General features: G+C 45.6%; 1 protein-coding gene across 3 annotated transcripts in view; it reads left to right on the top strand.

Annotated features, from left to right (window-relative positions):
• The first annotated feature begins 6,045 nt into the window (after positions 1-6,045).
• The window catches only part of LOC144116270 (uncharacterized), a 47,257-nt gene continuing 35,717 nt past the window's right edge, over positions 6,046-17,585 (top strand). For 2 of the 3 annotated variants that reach the window (XR_013311811.1, XM_077650989.1), the window contains exons 1-2: positions 6,046-6,402; positions 6,475-6,633. Coding sequence is in view for 2 of the 3 variants with exons in the window: in XM_077650989.1 (XP_077507115.1) it covers positions 6,338-6,402; positions 6,475-6,633 (224 nt within the window). In the remaining variant the exon portion in view is untranslated. Of the gene's footprint in view, positions 6,403-6,474; positions 6,634-10,995; positions 11,447-17,585 lie in introns of those variants that run through there. The other variant, XM_077650988.1, reaches the window with a different exon arrangement.

Below are 17,585 nucleotides of genomic sequence, written 5' to 3' on the forward strand. Positions count from 1 at the left end.
GCCCCTTTGAGCATTTCGGCGATGATGAAAAATCGCGTCGTCGTATGCCATCTGCTACCGAGAACGGGCGCCGGACAATGAGAGAGGCTCACGGATTTGCCGGTGGATGCTAGTTGTCTAGGTGCATCTTTTGCCAGGCTGATATTGTTTATCTGCGATTATAGTTTGGTGCTGCGGGTATAACGTCCTAAAGCAACTCAGGCGGTTAGGGACGCCATAGTGTAGGGCTCTGGATATTTCGACCACCCGGGTTCTTTAACGTGCACTGGCATCGCACAGTACACGGGCCTCTAGCATATCGCCTCCATCAAAATGCGATCGGCGCGGCCGGGATCGAACCGGTGCCTTTTGAGTCAGCATCCGAGCACAATAACCACTGAGCCACCGCGGCGACTTAATTATAGAGAACTACACCCCTCATTCATCTGTGCGCGCGCCTAGGCGAACGTAGCTACGTGTGATCTAGTCTTACGGAAATCAGTTTTTTCCTGAAACAGTTAAGCGGCCTCAGAAACGCATTTTGTTCAGAAAATTTTACCCATGACTGAAAATATTTCCAACCTAATTTTCGGAAAAATTTACTTGCAGTGTATGCATGACATAAGCCAGGTTGATAAATATTACACGGGAGGCGAGCATTATACACTTATTGGCAAGTGCGGACATGTAAAAGAAAAAAATGAAGCGAATATTGGTTTGATGGCAGGCACATTATTGGCGTAACGAGCCTAAATTAGGTTACATAGAAATTTCATCCGTGGAAACAAGGCTGCGCTTGAAGCTACCCTAACAGGGTGCTTCGCAAATCTAAGCGCATCGACTCATTTTCAGGTACTTAAGCTTGGCATTTCCGGTTGTTGCTGCTATTGATGCTTTTCATAAAAAATTGAAGGCGGGTTGTTATGTAAAAAGCAGTGAGCTAGGCTGCAACATTCTCACAGTGGTCTGGACAGCCAATTAAGTCGAAGCTCTGTTTTTGCCTTAACCACATCTACAATATCAATTATACTGTCTGCATGTAGTTCCAGGAGGCTAAAACATGTTGTGAAAGCATTTTCTAGGTCAGCTACAAATTTGTACAGGGCGGCAGCGGGATACAGAAGACCACCGTTGTCTTTCATGCGAGTGAATTGGGCTAGGTTTAAGTTCCCAGCCGCCACTTTGGTCAACAAAAGCAAATTGAGGCAGCTTTCACAGCCCGCCTTCAGGACACATTTCCTGGCCACATAACCAGCCACAGTGCAAGTGGAATGGTCTGGGGGTAATTTCGGGAGCACTGCCTTTGCTGCATCTATGTTGCCTGCATCGAGAAGTTTATCAACAAGTTCCTGCCTGCCACTATGGGAGCTAAATTTGCTGGTTAGCATCTGCATCCAAAAGGGGACAGCACGGATTTATTGTGAAGAATTTCAAGTTTGGTGTCTCTTCGTATCGATGTTGTTGCGAAGAGCACGCTGGCGTCACTGTCGCAATTTATCCGGCACCAGGTCTCTGAGGGAAGCATCACTCCTCGAAGCATGTTAACTGTGAAGGGCTCACTCTCGGTGGGGCCTGCAGCTTCATTTAGAGCGTTCAGCTCGGAAATCAAAACATCGGTTACAGGCTGACGAAGCGCTTCCTGCGCGACATCTGCACTTTCATTCGGTGCGTCCTGTCGCTTGCTGTTCCTGGCCTTCTTTCTGGCCTCTGTTTCGCTCTTCGGACAGAAAGTTAAGACGGACAGTCAGGCAGGAGGGTAGGCACCGCACCATGTCCCAGTGACGGCTTCCCACGGGGAAGTCGCACTTCGGAGCCATTTATCATGTGTATGTAGTCCCGCAATATGCACTCGGGCTCAAAGTGGCGCTCACAGACCGCTGAGGACTCAGTGAAAGGTTTGTCATCTCTTCGCAGATTGCGCTCCCACTTCTTCCTAAGTTCGTCGTCCGTGGGAGCAGCGAACAAAGACACCTTAGGAGCTCTTTGATAACCGCTCCGACAGCCCGGGGAAAAGCAATGGGAGTCCGTCTTCCTTTTCGGCATCGTGCCTCTCTGTAGTCTTTATAGCACGAACTTCACACACGCAAGACGATTTTCTCCGGATCACTCAGAGTTTACAGCTCGAGCAGCCACGTCGAAACGTAGAACGCAGACAAAACACTTCGTTTCAGCCAGTTCAGCGCCCGGGGAGCCGTTCCGAATGTGAGAAGCAGCCCGGCAGCGGCAGCGCGGGGCTAGTAAAAGGCGCAGTAGCGCCCCTTGCGGCGAGGAGAGGCGTTTTGCCTCAGCTGCTACGCTGCCACGCGCCTCCGTTCGCGCCACTAGATAGGTATTCCAGTTCACTATAACACGAATAAGTGAACTAGAAGATAGAGTGTGTCAAACGCCTATGCCGCCTTTGTATCAAAATTGAGGCAAAAAGAGGGTAATTTCCGATAGGATCGCTGCGAACGTCATGTTTCCATAGGTGCCTTTTTAAGGGCAGCAGAACACGCGAGCACTAAGTGGCGTAGTGGTTAGTTAACTCGCTTCACACGCGGGAGACCAGGGTTCGATTCCCGCTGAACGAGCGACATTTATATTACTTTAAATCGCAGTTTGTTTTAGTGCAAATAAGCCGTGATAGCAAAAAAAAAAGAAAACCGAAATTGAAGTTTGTGAAGTGCCGTCTTGCTGCTGCCGTCAAAATATAACGGCCCCAGAATCTCCGTGCCACCTGCAGCGCCAACTTTGAATGCGCGTTTAGAGCACACCCGACCTTACTCTCCAAGCTCCGACCCGTGCTTTTAACAGATGGGTAAGACAAGCACTCCTTTGAAACAGTGCTGGGAATATTTTCGTTCAGCTTGACGTCTGCGAGCTGCGCAGAGTGCGCCACGCAGAAGTACGCTATCACTTAATGACGGCCAGCTGTGGGGAGCGAGTTGATGCATGACTGAAAAAACTTCGGCGCAATGAAGACAACCGAAGGAAGAAAAAGACAACACATGCGCACACTACTAACTGTTTATTGGAACAAAAGGGGCACATTTACAACCCTCATTCACCGTTCTATCGCTCACAACCCAGTAACAAGTAATATGCAAATTAAAAGATTAAAAACAAAACGCTGAAGGCTTATCTACAATTCGCTTAAACGCCTAGCTTGTGTAAACATTGCACAAAGCACTAGGTTATAATAGAAAGATAAACCAAACAAAATCTTAGCAATAGCAGTGTCACTCAATCGTAGGAAAAGCAGTGTCATCCATTCGACGCAAAAGCAGTTAAAGCCTTAGATATAAAAGCAAATCAAAATAAAATAATAAAAGCCACAACAACCGCCCCACCGAGGTTTGGGAGTCGGACGCCGGAAAGGAAGAGACTGATGAAGCAACGAAGCAGCATGGCAGAGCGAAATGCGGGGAACAAAAAAAAAGGAAGATGAGTGAGAAGAGAGAATGGGGCGAGATTAGAGAAATCCCGAAAGCAAGGGGGGAAGGAATGCGGAAGCCAAGGGTACCTGAGAAATTACGGGCATAAGAAAAATGTAGAATGACAAAGTAAACAAAGAAAGCAAACAAAAAAGGAGACTGAAGGGGAAAAGCTCGGGTTTGGGTGGAGGGACAGGGTGAAAGAAAGGTTAAAGCGGCGATATGTAGCACTGAGAAAACATTTTACCTCGTGGAAGACATTTTTAAATAATTACGCCAGTACTGGAATGTACCAGAGCAGAGGTAAGTTCAACAGAGTATACTGAGGGGCCAGTTGGTCAGACATATTACAAGCAAAAACGTAGCATATGGACGGGACGAAAAGGGGCGAAGACCGGACGGTAGTAACCGTCCTGTCTTCGCCCTTCTTCGTCCCATCCATATGCTACTTTTTTTGTTATAATAAGATTGTAAGTTTTTATTTTATTTATTTAGTAATACTGCAGGCCAATACTTTGGCCCATCGGATATGTTGCTCCCTGCTGGTTGCACGGTTTTTAACTTCTGCAGTGCGGATACCTCTCTGTGTTTTCTATCTCTTGCAAATTTCAAGCCATTTTTTGCACGTTATAGAACACATTTTTCTCGGCTGCCGAGCATAAAGAATGTAATTGGAAGGCGCACATGTACAACCCTCACTTACCATGTGACACCACATTTATGATTATGATGTGGCCTTTATGATTAAAAAGAAGGGGATCATATGCATTAGTGATAGCTGTAGCTCTGCGACATAATGAATTTGCTATCTTGAAGCGTTTTTTGAAGACCTGTGCCGCCAAGAATTTGCATATTACTTGTTACTGGGTTGTGAGCGATAGAACGATGAATGAGGGTTATAAATGTGCCCCTTTTGTTCAAATAAACAGTTAGTAGTGTGTGCATGTGTTGTCTTTTTCTTCCTTCGGTTGTCTTCATTGCGCCGAAGTTTTTTCAGTCATGCATCAACTCGCGCCCCACAGCTGGCCGTCATTAAGTGATAGCGTACTTCTGCGTGGCGCACTCTGTGCAGCTCGCAGACGTCAAGCTGAACGAAAATATTCCCAGCACTGTTTGAAAGTAGTGTTTGTCTTACCCATCTGCTAAAAGCACAGGTCGGAGCTTGGAGAGTAACGTCGGGTGTGCTCAGTGGTTGGGGCGCTCGACTACTGATCCGGAGTTCCCGGGTTCGAACCCGACCGCGGCGGCTGCGTTTTTATGGAGGAAAAACGCTAAGGCGCCCGTGTGCTATGCGATGTCAGTGCACGTTAAAGATCCCCAGATGGTCGAAATTATTCCGGAGCCCTCCACTACGGCACCTCTCTCTTCCTTTCTTCTTTCACTCCCTCATTTACCCTTCCCTTACGGCGCGGTTCAGGTGTCCAACGATATATGAGACAGATACTGCGCCATTTCCTTTCCCCCAAAAAACAATTATATAGCAAGACGGCGCTTCACAAACTTCAGTTTTTCTGTTTCGGTTTCCTTTTTTTGTTACCACGGCTTGGTTGCACTAAAACATACTGCGATTTAAAGTAAAATAAATGTTCGTTCAGCGGGAATCAAACCCTGCTCTTCCGCGTGTGAAGCGAGTTCACTAATCACTACGCCACGCAGCGCGCCTGTTCAGCACCTAGGGAAGGATAACGTTCGCAGCGATCCTAGCGGAAATTATCCTCTTTTTGCCTCACTTTTCGGCTTTCGTTTGACACATTCTATCTTCTAGTTCACTCTAACACGAACAAGAACCAATCATAGCTCTCTGAAAAAAAAAATCTATAGAAACCAATCAGGTTTGATTTCAAGAATCACATGGTCTCAAAACGAATTTAAATGGTACGATTCGCGCAGTTGCATTCCCAACTGTGTTGCATTTCTAGGTCTGTGTGTGTTGCGTGCGGTGGGTCTTTTATTAGCTAGCACGCGACGCAAGGAACGCTGTCAACGCACCGCTGCCTACAGACCGTGTTGTTCCCCGATGCGAGGTAACCTGTAGACCAAGTTATACCCCTGTCACACTAGCAAATGTAATGTCATTCGTTTCGAATTACATTCGCACCTAATGCGATTAACCTGCTGCTACACGGGAACATTTAATGTCAGTAGGTTCGAATGCCATTCGCTATCGAACGAGTTCACGAAACTCATTCGCATTCGATGTCGAACCGAATGTGTACTTTAGACACCATACACGCAGCAGAAACAAGCGACGCGAAAAAATTGTGTGCGCACTGTCAAAGTTAGAAATTATATTTATTTAGTTCTGCTAAAAAATGTTAATTTTGGTGCGAACTTCACATTTGTAGCTGTCGTGGATAGCTATTACTAGATCTCGGTCCCAGCAGCAGCCAAACGGCAGCAGCCGACCGTGTGGGTCGCGTGTTTCTTTCTGGTTGGCGTTACATGTTCGTTTAGCTCGGAAGTACTTAAAGATGTCACTGAGCACTTCACCTTTCAGAAGTCAATTCCACGCTCCACGCGTCGCCGCGGGGCGCGTCTAAATGGAGCAGGAACCGATAGGGACACCAGCCCTCTAGCGCAGGAACCTAGCGCCTTATGGCCCCTAGGCATTTTAGGTGTTTCAGAAATTCCTAGGTTGCGATATTTACGTGTCAAAAAGTACCTTGTCATCTCGCTTTCCTTTCACGCGAGTTAACCCCGCGAACTTCGACCGTGCGACCAAATTGGCGGTTCTTTTCCTCTCGCTGTGCTATATGTCGCTTCCAGCGTTTCTTAGTGCCGATTTGCAGCGGCGTTGCGCGGGGCACGCGTCAGCGACATCCAACTGAAGCGATTGTACAGGTGCCGTCTGCGGTGTTTCCCGTCGGTGGAGACGTGCAGATTCAGATTTGGTGGCTACGATGTCGTGCGCATCAGCCTGCACCCTGCAGATTTCGTGATTTTGTATGTGGGGGGAAACGACCTGTCGAGGTCCAATGCGAGTGCGCAGTTTACCAGCGACAGCATCAAGGTACGTGGGTACAATGCGCTGAACCTTGGCAAATTTCTCTAATGAATTGGTATTTATAATTTTTCATCACAGGCCGCCGTCTTGCATCTTCTGCGTGGCCCCCCTGCGGTGCTTGTCTTCAGGATCTTGCCAACTTTCTCGGTGGTTTGCCACGGCAGACGTTGAGGCGAGCCGTCGCTGGCTCGGCCGCTGTCGCTTGTTCAACCTCAAGTTGACAGCTACGATCCGGACGTAAGTACCCGACCCATGCTTGTCTTTCTGTACGCCTTTCGAGTGAACAGAGCACAAAAAGGCAAGTCCCAACTAGCCCAATAGCAAGCACTTCTAAAAAGAAGACCAGAAGAACACAGCACTGGCTTACAACAACATTTGGGAATCGACATTTGTGCATTGGAATCAATTAACAGTTAAGGAAGAGTCGATTATAAGACCTGTTGGCGCGAACTGGCATGCTCTCGGCCACCTCGGCCTTGCCCAGCGGAACCGAACGTCTTTTGTTTGAACGACTAGTCGCCGCGCGATACTTTTCCGTCATGAATTTTGATGACCAGACGGGTTTCCGTTGATACACTCTTCGCCTTCTTCTGCAGACACCTCAGCTTCCTTATTTCCCTGCGTCTGGTCATCTTTGTTTCGGAGGGCGGAAAAACCCACTAATTCAAGTGTGCGTCCAGAGGTAATACAATACAGTTTCCCTTCGAGGCCAGTTTTCACCATGACGGCACTCACACTCAACATTTCATAACAGAGTGGCTACTCTTGCAAGCATGCTAACTGCTTAATTGCTGCACGAGGAAGGACTGTAGTATACCACATAGTCTACACACATCAGAAACTTCAACTCATGATAGCACTCAGCAACATAGCTACTATGGGCCAGAAACTTAGAGGCTAACAAGAAGGGTTCAACTTAAATTCAGGACAATGCAGTGAACTTTGGAAATGAAAGTGATAAATGTTACATTAAGAGACAAGAAGAAAGTAGAGTGGGTCAGGGAGCAAACACAGGGTAACAGCATACTAGTTGAAAACAAGAAGAAATGGTCTTGGGCAGGGCATGTGATGTGAAGGCAAGATAACCACTGGTCCTTAAGGGTAAAAGATAGGATTCCAAGGGAAGGGAAGCACAGCAAGGAGTGGCAGAAAGTTAGGTACGCTGATGAGATTCGGAAGTCTGCGGGGAAACGGTGGCCGCAGCTGGCACAGGACAGGGTTAATTGGAGAGGTGTGGGAGAAGCCCTTGTCTTGAAGTGGACATAGTCAGGGTGATGATGTTGATGGCCATATCATTAGAAGAGTTAACTGCTGGGCTAGTTGGTGATCATACATACTAAAATGATTTTTGCGCCAAAACAACTATGCACACAGGAAAGACGACGACACCATAGGCCAAATCATAATTGGCATGTTCCCTGAATTTGGCCTATTTCTGAGCAAAATTCTATTTTCTTTTCAGCTTCGTTTCTTGGGTGCAGCAAAAGCGCAGAATAGGCAATTTTTTGCTGGGGACGGGTACGACCTATCGGCAGGAAAAGGAATTGAGGAGCCCGCCAAGACCCTCATCAGAGGCCTGGCAAAGGTGTACATAACAGGCATTCTTGCACCTTCGCCATCCAGGCAGTCCTTTTAGCAGCGCCATCACTGTGTTGCCAAGGGCTCTTTAACATGCAGTGGCATCACACAGCACACAGGCTTTTTGCATTCGGCATACCTGCCGGCATTTGTGGCCAAAATCAATCCAGAGCTCCCCAGTCGGTATCGCATGTAGCCCATGTGGACCTTTGGGACGTTACAGCCCATGTTACAAGGATTATTCACATTGACTGCTATTTTGCTGTCCTCCTTCACAATTTCTACCAATGGCAAGTTAGAAATCTTGGGCGGGAAGAATAATTGTGAAGGACATGCAGTGTGTGGACCTTTACTCCACTGTAAGCTGCGTCCCTGCAAATAGCAGACATAGACATGTACCTCTGCTGCATTTCTCTAGTCCACCAAATCACCTCAGCACAGTGAATGTGCCTCCTGCTATGAAGTAAGCTTGCTGCTTAGCCATTTCCCAGTGTATGGTGCACATGCATTTTGTCCAGGCCAGTCTTGATTGACTGAGACTGTTTGCATCAGGTGCCATGGAGAGGGTCGCCTAGCATCTTGGTGCCTAATGAAACATTGCACAACGACAGACTGGTCCCTGAAAACATGTTCTACTGTGTTGGCCATGTGGGTGCTCTGAACATACAAAGACATTCTGAAGTAGAGGCCTGCTGCTTGCATTGTGAACGCTGATGTACTCAGTCATTTACTGGTGACGTCGTCTCCAACTCTGGAGTCTGTCCCGCAGAAGGGTTCATGATAGAGGAGTCCTACCCAAGGGTGTTGCCTGCCTGTGCTCTGGTTGAGGGAACTGTAAACATGCAAACACTAGTGAAGCTTTTGGATGATTTGTGCCTATGCAGTGACTCATTTAAATCAGCTTTGAAACAGCATGCAAGGGCAAGGTAGCTGTGTTCATGAGAACTGCATATTGCTGTGTGCTAGAGTCAAAATTGCTCCGTTTGTACAGCATGCCATCCTGCAGTTGAGTCGCAAAAGACAATGTAGTGTCATTATAATTAATCTTACAGCCAAAGGCATATTGGGTGCTCTTCTGTCGATGAACATACCACAGTCACACTCCATCACTGGCTAATATGTCAGGACCATCGCACGACGTTCCCTTAGCCATTTCCTTAGTAGCTGCACTTGTGCCTTCTTGTAGAATTTGCAGCACTTCTTACACGTTGATATCACATTGTCATAGTGAATGGTTTTGCAAAAAGTTTAAATATTTTCAAGCACACATTTGCTCATCAGAAGCCATAATTTTGAGTCTATTTCATGTTCTCTAGTCATGGCTTGCCTGAATTCATTGCCTCTAACTGTGGTGCAGCATTTACTGCTTGTTTGAAGATATTTTTGCACCACAATGAACCACTGCATCGTGTCTTCCTGCATAATGGTGTTGCTGCAGATTGGGTATAAACACCTCAGTCCACACTCAGGAAAGTCACTGATAAAAATCAGCTAGCTCAGTCAGATACCGGTGAAATATGCGGCAAGTCTTTGACGCAACAGGGTCTTTATGTGCACAGCTGCTGGTGGACTGGAAATTGAAGGTAGCATTCATTGTGCTGCACCCGGATCTCGATTCGTTTGTCCTGCAGGAACAAGTGATGACATGTGACATGTATGGTTCCTCCTTCATAGCCACATGAGGCAGTTTTTGTCTGAAACCTCTACCCAGGACCTTCCAAATACATCATCATCATCAGCCTGACTATACCCACCGCATGACAAAGGCCGCTCTCTAATTTCCCCTATTAACCCAGTCCTGCACTAGTCGCGATCACGTTATCCCTGCAAACTTCTTAATCTCATCTGCACACCTTACTCTCTGTCACCTCCTGCTACGCTTACCTTCTCTTAGAATCCATTCCATTACCCTTAATGACCATCGGTTATCTTGCTTTGTTATTATATTTCCAGCCCATGCCTATTTCTTCTTCATTTCGACTAGGATGACAGTAACTCGCATTGTCCCGTGACCCACTTTCTTATCTCTCAATGTCACACTTATCACTTCCTTTGGATAGCTCTCTGCATCACCCTCAATTTAAGTTGAACCCCTTTCATCGGCCTCCAAGTTTCTGCCCCATACGTCAGTACCGCTGGAATACAACTATTGTATATTTTTCTCTTGAGGGATACTGGCAAACTGCCCTTCATGATCTGAAAATGCTTGCCAAATGCACTCCATCCCATTCTTATTTCTCTAGTTACTTCAGTTTCGTAGTCCGGATTTGTGGTTACTACCTGCTCCGGGCACATAATTGACAGTAATTGGTGCACAGAATATTTTAGGCGTCAAGGTGCCGGATAGTCAGTATTGTTACCTTGACACCCAGCTGTGTTGGGAAACTAGGGGTCTGTGTCTATAAAACCTGGGCCACGTTCGGATGGGGAGACGAGATAGAATTACTAGAGCTCAAAATGAATCAAGTTCAAAAGCATTGTCACGTGCACATTCTGCTGTAGTGACTCGCATGTCACTGCCTGGATGAAGCTGGAGCTGCTCTTATAGGAGGCTGGTTGTGCAGCTGTTGATTGCACTTTGTTGAAAGGAGAGGTGGATCACTTCACTCATTCTGACGTGCTAATGTAACATATTCTGATATGATGTGTACTGAGTGCATTTGTGTGCTAATTGAATTTTCTCTTTGACAGTGCCTAGTGTTGTGCGTGCGTTGTAAATTTGGATAAGGCTTAAAGAGTGCAAGTGCTGTAGTATGCAGCTGTTACCATTTGTACAAAACATTTCAGCTCTGCACATTTGTTTCCCTATCCTCCGCTCGTGTCTTTTTTTTGTAGTGCAGAGATAGGAACAGTAAATTAGCTCGGTACAAGTGGTGCTTACAGAATGGAAATATGGGTAGTGTTGGTTTAATGGTCCTACCTGTTGTGGCTGCATGCTCGTGTCTGTTCACCGAAAGAAGCGACTGTAATTGGTTACTGCATATATTGGTTCTGTCTCTGTTCTGCTTCCATTCCTTGCAGAGTGTCATCACAAGATAGTGCTGAGGAAGGTTGTTATCACATGCAACCATTCTTTGTCCAGTGGACAGCCTTGTCACATTCCTAGCTCTGCCTGTGCGTTCTTAAAGGGAAACTGCATTGGAATGTCTACATACCTAATTGCTGTGCATTAGCAGCAGATCCGTGCACAAAGAGGTAGTATGCACCCCCAAGTGGCATGATGAAGAGGGCACAAATTTTGTCCCCCCATATGGAGAGAGCTGAGCATGCTTATGGTTAGCATTTAGAGTAACCGCATGACTCACAGAGGTGTTTCTTGATGCCTTATCTCCTTGCATCTCGGGATTACAAAATTCTGCTTACATTGTAAACAATCTATTAAGCTTCTATGCTGTCAACTTTGGTGTTCCTCTTGTGCCATCCTCTATTCTGGTTGTGCTGACTTCTCGGAAATGCCATTGGTTACTGGGGGTCAAGGGACTGGAGCATGGCATCATCTGCTAATCGCTGTCACACTTTCATACACTTATGCATTTCTCCAGGCTTCTTTCAGCTTTGCAGTGAATCACCTTTTAAGTGGCTGGTATTGCATCGCAATTGCTTTTGCAATTATACTTATACTGCAATCATGACTAATTATTCCATGGAAATGACTGCTCTTGTTTTTACCTGCCCACATTCTGACATGCTCTCATTGCAGTCATTTTCAAATCACATGGTGCCTGTCAGTGCAACTGCAGCAGAACGGCCCTAAGCACTGCCCGTGCTTTCTGGAGGTACCGTATTTTCACATAAATAAAGCAACTGTAATTATAATGAGAGTGTGGAGTTTGAGACATAATGAAAATGAAAAAAAAATCCAATTATAACGCGATCACAGCCTGCTCATGCCAACTACAACCGAGAGCTTGGAAAAATGAAGACGGCACGCAAAAATAAGAAAGCGATGCATTGTCTTCACATGAATGTTACATAAACATTATTTCAGAGGCAACACTCCAGAAGAGCGTACAATGTTGTCGAGCGCAGCAATGTCTCATATGAGTTAAATGCAGTCACACACAGTAGCAGCCGCCATCAGCACCATGCCACCATTGCAGCATGTTTTATGCCGCCCAGTCCTGTGTCCTTTCGCCCTTCTTTCTTTTCGTTACTCCACCCATCTATTTCAGTGCCCTCTCTTTCTTGGCGGCCTGCGCAGCTTTTTTTCTACCTTCAAATTTTCACCCTATGCGCTCAGCACGGCCCCAAGGTCGTCACAAAGCTCGCTTTTTCTAGGAGCTTGGTAGCCTTGCGGTGAAGCTTGCTGTAGCTAGCTTCAAGAGCAGCGAGGAAAAGAAAATCACGTTATATTTGTCCTTGCTTTCGAATATAACGCGATATGCATTCTGAAACCACTGAAATGAGGAACAAACTCGTGCTGTATTTGTGCAATTGCGGTACTTTTTGCGAGACTGCTCTCTGAATCTGTTTTGCCAAGAGAGTTCTAAACAGGTCCAGATGCCATTGTGGCACTAACAGTCAATGTTTAAATTCCATCTGTTGTCGCTCCACGGCATAAACATGAATTCTGTGTTACATGCTATATGTAGTCTGAAATATTCATAAGTGAATATTTCTTTGGACTGCAGAACTGTATCGGTGTTGTGTGAATGAGGTGTTTATGGCCTGGCATCATGGAAAATAGATCTATCGAGCTCTGTTAGGTCCTTCCTTATGTAGCTAGGACAGCATAACCGGGAAATGGAAAAGAGAAAGAGGGCATGCCCTATGCAGAGTGGAAAAGATGCAGCTCACATTGCAGATTGTCGTATCACAGAACATATCACAATGAGTCAGCACTTTTATTGTGTACTTGACGTATTCACAGTAGGTGCCGTAAGGAAGTCAGAAATTTATTACAGGAAAACTCCTCCTCTTTAACTGCAATTTCGCACTTCTCGGCTCTGAATTTTGCATTTATCAGGCTAGCTTCAGAGCTTTCAATGCACATTAGGGCATTGATTTCCTTGGTCTATTTACGCTTCCTGCATCAAATGTGGCATCCGCATACACGTGAATGCCAGAAAGGCTGGGCCAGTCTTCTGTTCCCAGTAGATATCTTATAGGGTACGGTAGGCATCGCAAAAGAGAAATTTATTTGAATATTGGTTAATGCAGAACCGCCTGTGCATTCGGGTAAGGACGTGGTCATATGTGCTCGTTGGTAGCTGCAACCACGTGATGGCCTCCTCTCATGAGACGCACCTATGCAGTGGTAGTAACCTCTGGGTAGCAAGGTGGTAATGTTGCACTATGTCTGACTACTAGGCGAGGGCCCAGCCTGGAGACGGGCATGGCGTTCCATCTTCTGTCCAGCTGCCTGTTTGCCCCAGGGCTCAGAAAATGCTTGCTCGAGTCCAGCATGGGCACGCTGGTTGCTCACATCTACATCACTTCAACAGGGAGTATATGACGTGGCTGAGTGGTGAGTAGCTGGTGGGCTATGGGGAAATATGTCTGCCGTGGCAGGAACGGCAGGCTGATCAGGGAGCAGTTATCTCATCTTCGCTGTGACGAAGACAAGATCCAGGATGGAGCACTCTCTAGTGGTGCAATCAACAAGCTGAGTTAAATCAGATCAGACGGCCAAGTCAGTCAGTGTATTACAGAGAACCTTGTCGCGGCCAGTTGCTATCGAGGAATTCCAGTCGACTTGAGGTCTGTTCAGATCCCCACAGACAATCAGTTTACTGTCAAAAGTTTGTGGTTTACGGTATAATCAATGAGAGCCAAAATGGAGTTGCCACCGTCATCTGGAAGTCGATATACAGTAATAATTCTTACAAATAAATTCCATATCCTAATCCTACGCCAGGCAGACTCTGTTTCAGAGAGATCAGGCAGCATCACGTATTCGGTATAATTTTTATAAAAAGTGCTACACCACCACCCCGACCAGAGAGGCTATCTTTCCTAATAACTGAGCAATCTGGTGGCAAGAATTCTTTATCGGAAATTGATCTATTCAACCATGTTTCAGTGGCACATATTACTGATGGCTCATGGCATTCTACAAGGCAGTTGAAGTTGACATAGTCATTTACTAAACTGCAGGCATTCACGATCAAAAGTGTTAGGTTGTGTTTCAGGGAAGGCAAGGATCGCTTTGTGCAATTGTACTGGCAGGCGCTTTAACAAAGAACTTGTCGACATCGTCCCACGATTACCAAACATTGTCTATGAATAGGTGGTCAAACTGTAGATGAGATTTGATGGCGTTCTTCCTATGGAATTATTCCTTAGAAATTTACGCACAGAATGCACGTGCGCCGAAAAATCCTCAGTTATGTATTCCTTGGATCCCTTTAATTTGCTAACGTTGCGCATATAGCAGACTTAGTTTGAAAGTCTAACACGTTAACAATCACAGGCCTTACTTTTCCATCTCTTTTAACGCCTAATCGTTGCCGACGCTGGATGCTATTGCATGCCACACCTACCATTGTGGTTAGCTGATTTGAGTAGCGTGCCAGGGGTCTCATCTGGAAGTTCCGCCAAGCCGTGTATGATTAAGTTGTTCTTGCGGGACCGATTGTCAAGATTATCGTTGTTTTCGTCAATGCTATGCATAATTCCCTTTATGCCAATGAGAGTTTCTTCCAATTCTTCAACACGCAAGGCGGTGTCATTTGTAGCAGCAGAAGCCGCTTCTAGTTTTGTGAAACAATCGTCAAACAGGGCATAGCAGTGACGGCAGCGAGTTCTTGGCTAATGTGGGCTTGACTAGCCAGTAATTCACCCAACATTTTTTCTGATCCCGACTCAACATCATGTTCAAGGGTGGTCCAGGGTTAGCCTCAGCATCAACAGAAAGAAGGAGCAAACTTTTTGCAATCCCTGATAACAAACAACTGCTAGTTTCAGCAAGCACAACAAACACGGTGGGGGCTGCCAACAGCACTAGAAATCTATAATCGCTTCTATAGCACCTAGTTATGAAATTCACCCACCTGTAAAGCGAAGCAAAAGAACCTCAGGAAGCTGTCCGTGCTGCCGCGAGATCCTGAAGCACTTCATGGAGGGCGATGGCCTTTGAAAGGTGTGTCAGCATCAAACCGCACGTGAAAGCTAACAAATTGTCCATAAAAAGGCTGCATGCAGGTCCTTGCTTGAGGCAGGATAAATTTTCCGCATATTTTATGCACTCCTCGGCAAGGCAGGTAATGCTCGGCGATTACAGTTTTGTGCATAAAATTGGCATGGAAGCATTGGGCATTGTGAAAAAGCATTACACTTAGCGTCAAATGTCCAATGCGGTTCATTGGATGTTCGTTATAAGCCACTGCACAAAAATTTTACTTTGTAAAAACGAGATGTCAGTTATATGGGAGCTTCCAAGGGGATTAGCCAACTCCTTCATTATAACCATTATTTCATCGCAAACCATTTTGTTATAGTCAGGTTTGACTGCACCTGTCTTTTTTGCAGTCAAGGTATCTCCAGTGTGCACTCTGCATTTGGAAGGGCCCTTATTTTCAACATGGATCTTGTACTACATGTTGCAGATCTCTGCTCCAGTCAAGTAGTGTCCAATCCATCACTACAGGGGGAATGTGGGTTTCCAACAAGAAATTTGTACTTTATGTTGCATATGTCTTTTCCACTCAGAGCATGTCCAGTCCATCTCCACAGGTGGATATGCATCTGCAATGATCCTCTTAACAGAGACTCATACACTCAGCTTTGCTTCTATGGCTTCCATCTGAGTGGCTGACAAGCGCTGGTGCTTCATACTCTTCTTGTGGTCACAGTGCTTAGCCTGGTACTCCATAGTTATCTTGCTCACTTTCTTGTGTGACGACCATAGTTGCAAAACAATGCGTGGTCCTTAAACACTTGTTCTCAAACTACATTTATATTGGAACCAGTCTTTATGCTGGAATACCATTTCTTTTCCTTTCGTAGTTGCTCTCTGGCTGCAGTCTGTCAGGTTGGCATTGACAGTGCACACATTCAAGCTGTCCTAGGCCGCCGCAGTGGCGCAGTGGTTATGACGCTCGGCTGCTGACCCGAAAGACTCGGATTCAATCCCGGTCGCTGCGGTCGAATATCGATGGAGGCGAAATTCTAGAGGCCCGTCTACTGTGTGATATCAGTGCATTTTAAAGAACCCTGGGTGGTTGAAATTTCTGGAGCCCTTCACTGCGGCGTCCCTCATAGCCTGAGTCGCTTTGGGACGTGAAACACCCTAAACCGCATTCAAGCTGCTCAAGTACACTTCGCCCTGAGAAATATTGTTACATGCAAAATGTTTTCATACGCATAAAATGTATTGCATTGGGTTATGTATCTACTGTATCTTAGTGTTCAGTTTCGCTTTGTTATACTGAGATGACTTGGGAGTCAATGTACTACTCATAGGCGGCAAGTTTTCAATCTGCCGAAAGGAGGGAGGTGGGCTCCAATTAGCACCCTCTCTCTTTTTAATTGTTTCCTCTCTCTCTCTCTGTCTCCCTACCCCTCCCATACATGCTCCTTGGCCAGCGATATACATGCGGATATACAGTAAACATCAGTTTTGGCTTGAGTTGAGCGAATATGCTATACAGAATGACCCCATGGTTCTTAAAATACTAAATAAATTATTTAACAAAAATATCTGAAGAATACTAACCTCTAGGTAGACGTCCATAATGTCCATAGTCGAAGTGAAAGGAAACACTGGGCAACACAAGCATTTCCACAACACGCTAACAATTCATATATCACAGACTCATTACAGATTATTCATTTGTAAAAACTACTGGGTAATGCAAACATTTCCACAATAAGCTAACAATACAAAAACTAAAAATATTTTAAACTTTTCATGTCTAAGGAACACTGGGCTCTACAAACATTGCCATAGTATGGCAACAATCCAAAATGTAAACATGGATTAAAATACTGCTTGTCTATCAAAACTGTAAACCAACTGCCAAACTCTATACAAAACAAAAAACAAAAATTGGAATCAAAAGAGCAAAGGTTGTAATGGGGAAGCGGAAACACGAGGAATTGAATGCTGATTTTATGGGAAGGGGTAATTTGAACTGTCACAGTTTGAAGAAAGCTGGCATACTTTGATGAAGTTCACTGTCGTTTGTTTCATACAAAGGCTAGCATGAAATCAAGATTGTTTCGTTGCACAGTTGATCTCTAAATAAAGTTTTCCGCGATGCCACTGAGATTTATTTTGCAAGTCAACTCTGTGTGCCCATGGAAAAGCGCTATGTGAATGTGATTTAATGAAATCCACAACACACTGTCAGGTTTCTGTTGCCTCTGAATTCCATCACTACTTGGAAGCACCCGCTTGTTATCTTGTTGCGTAGAAAGGTTATCTATGCCCATATAGTAAAACTAGTGTTGCGCGCTTTCTATGCGAAAAGGGAAAAGCAGAGTTAAAGAAGAGCTATTTTGAAAGGTGCGCTCATAGTTGAAATTTCGGGTCAAAACATGATCCCAATGCTTAGGGACAGTTCGAAGTTTTCAAAAAGACTATGTTCAAGCAAAAAAAACTGCACTTATCAAGTGGCCAGTCATTTGATTCCGCATAGAGACTTGGAACAGGAGACGTTTGGTGAGCT

This window comes from Amblyomma americanum, chromosome 1 (assembly GCF_052857255.1).
Source record: "Amblyomma americanum isolate KBUSLIRL-KWMA chromosome 1, ASM5285725v1, whole genome shotgun sequence".
Taxonomy (NCBI): Eukaryota; Metazoa; Arthropoda; class Arachnida; order Ixodida; family Ixodidae; genus Amblyomma; species Amblyomma americanum.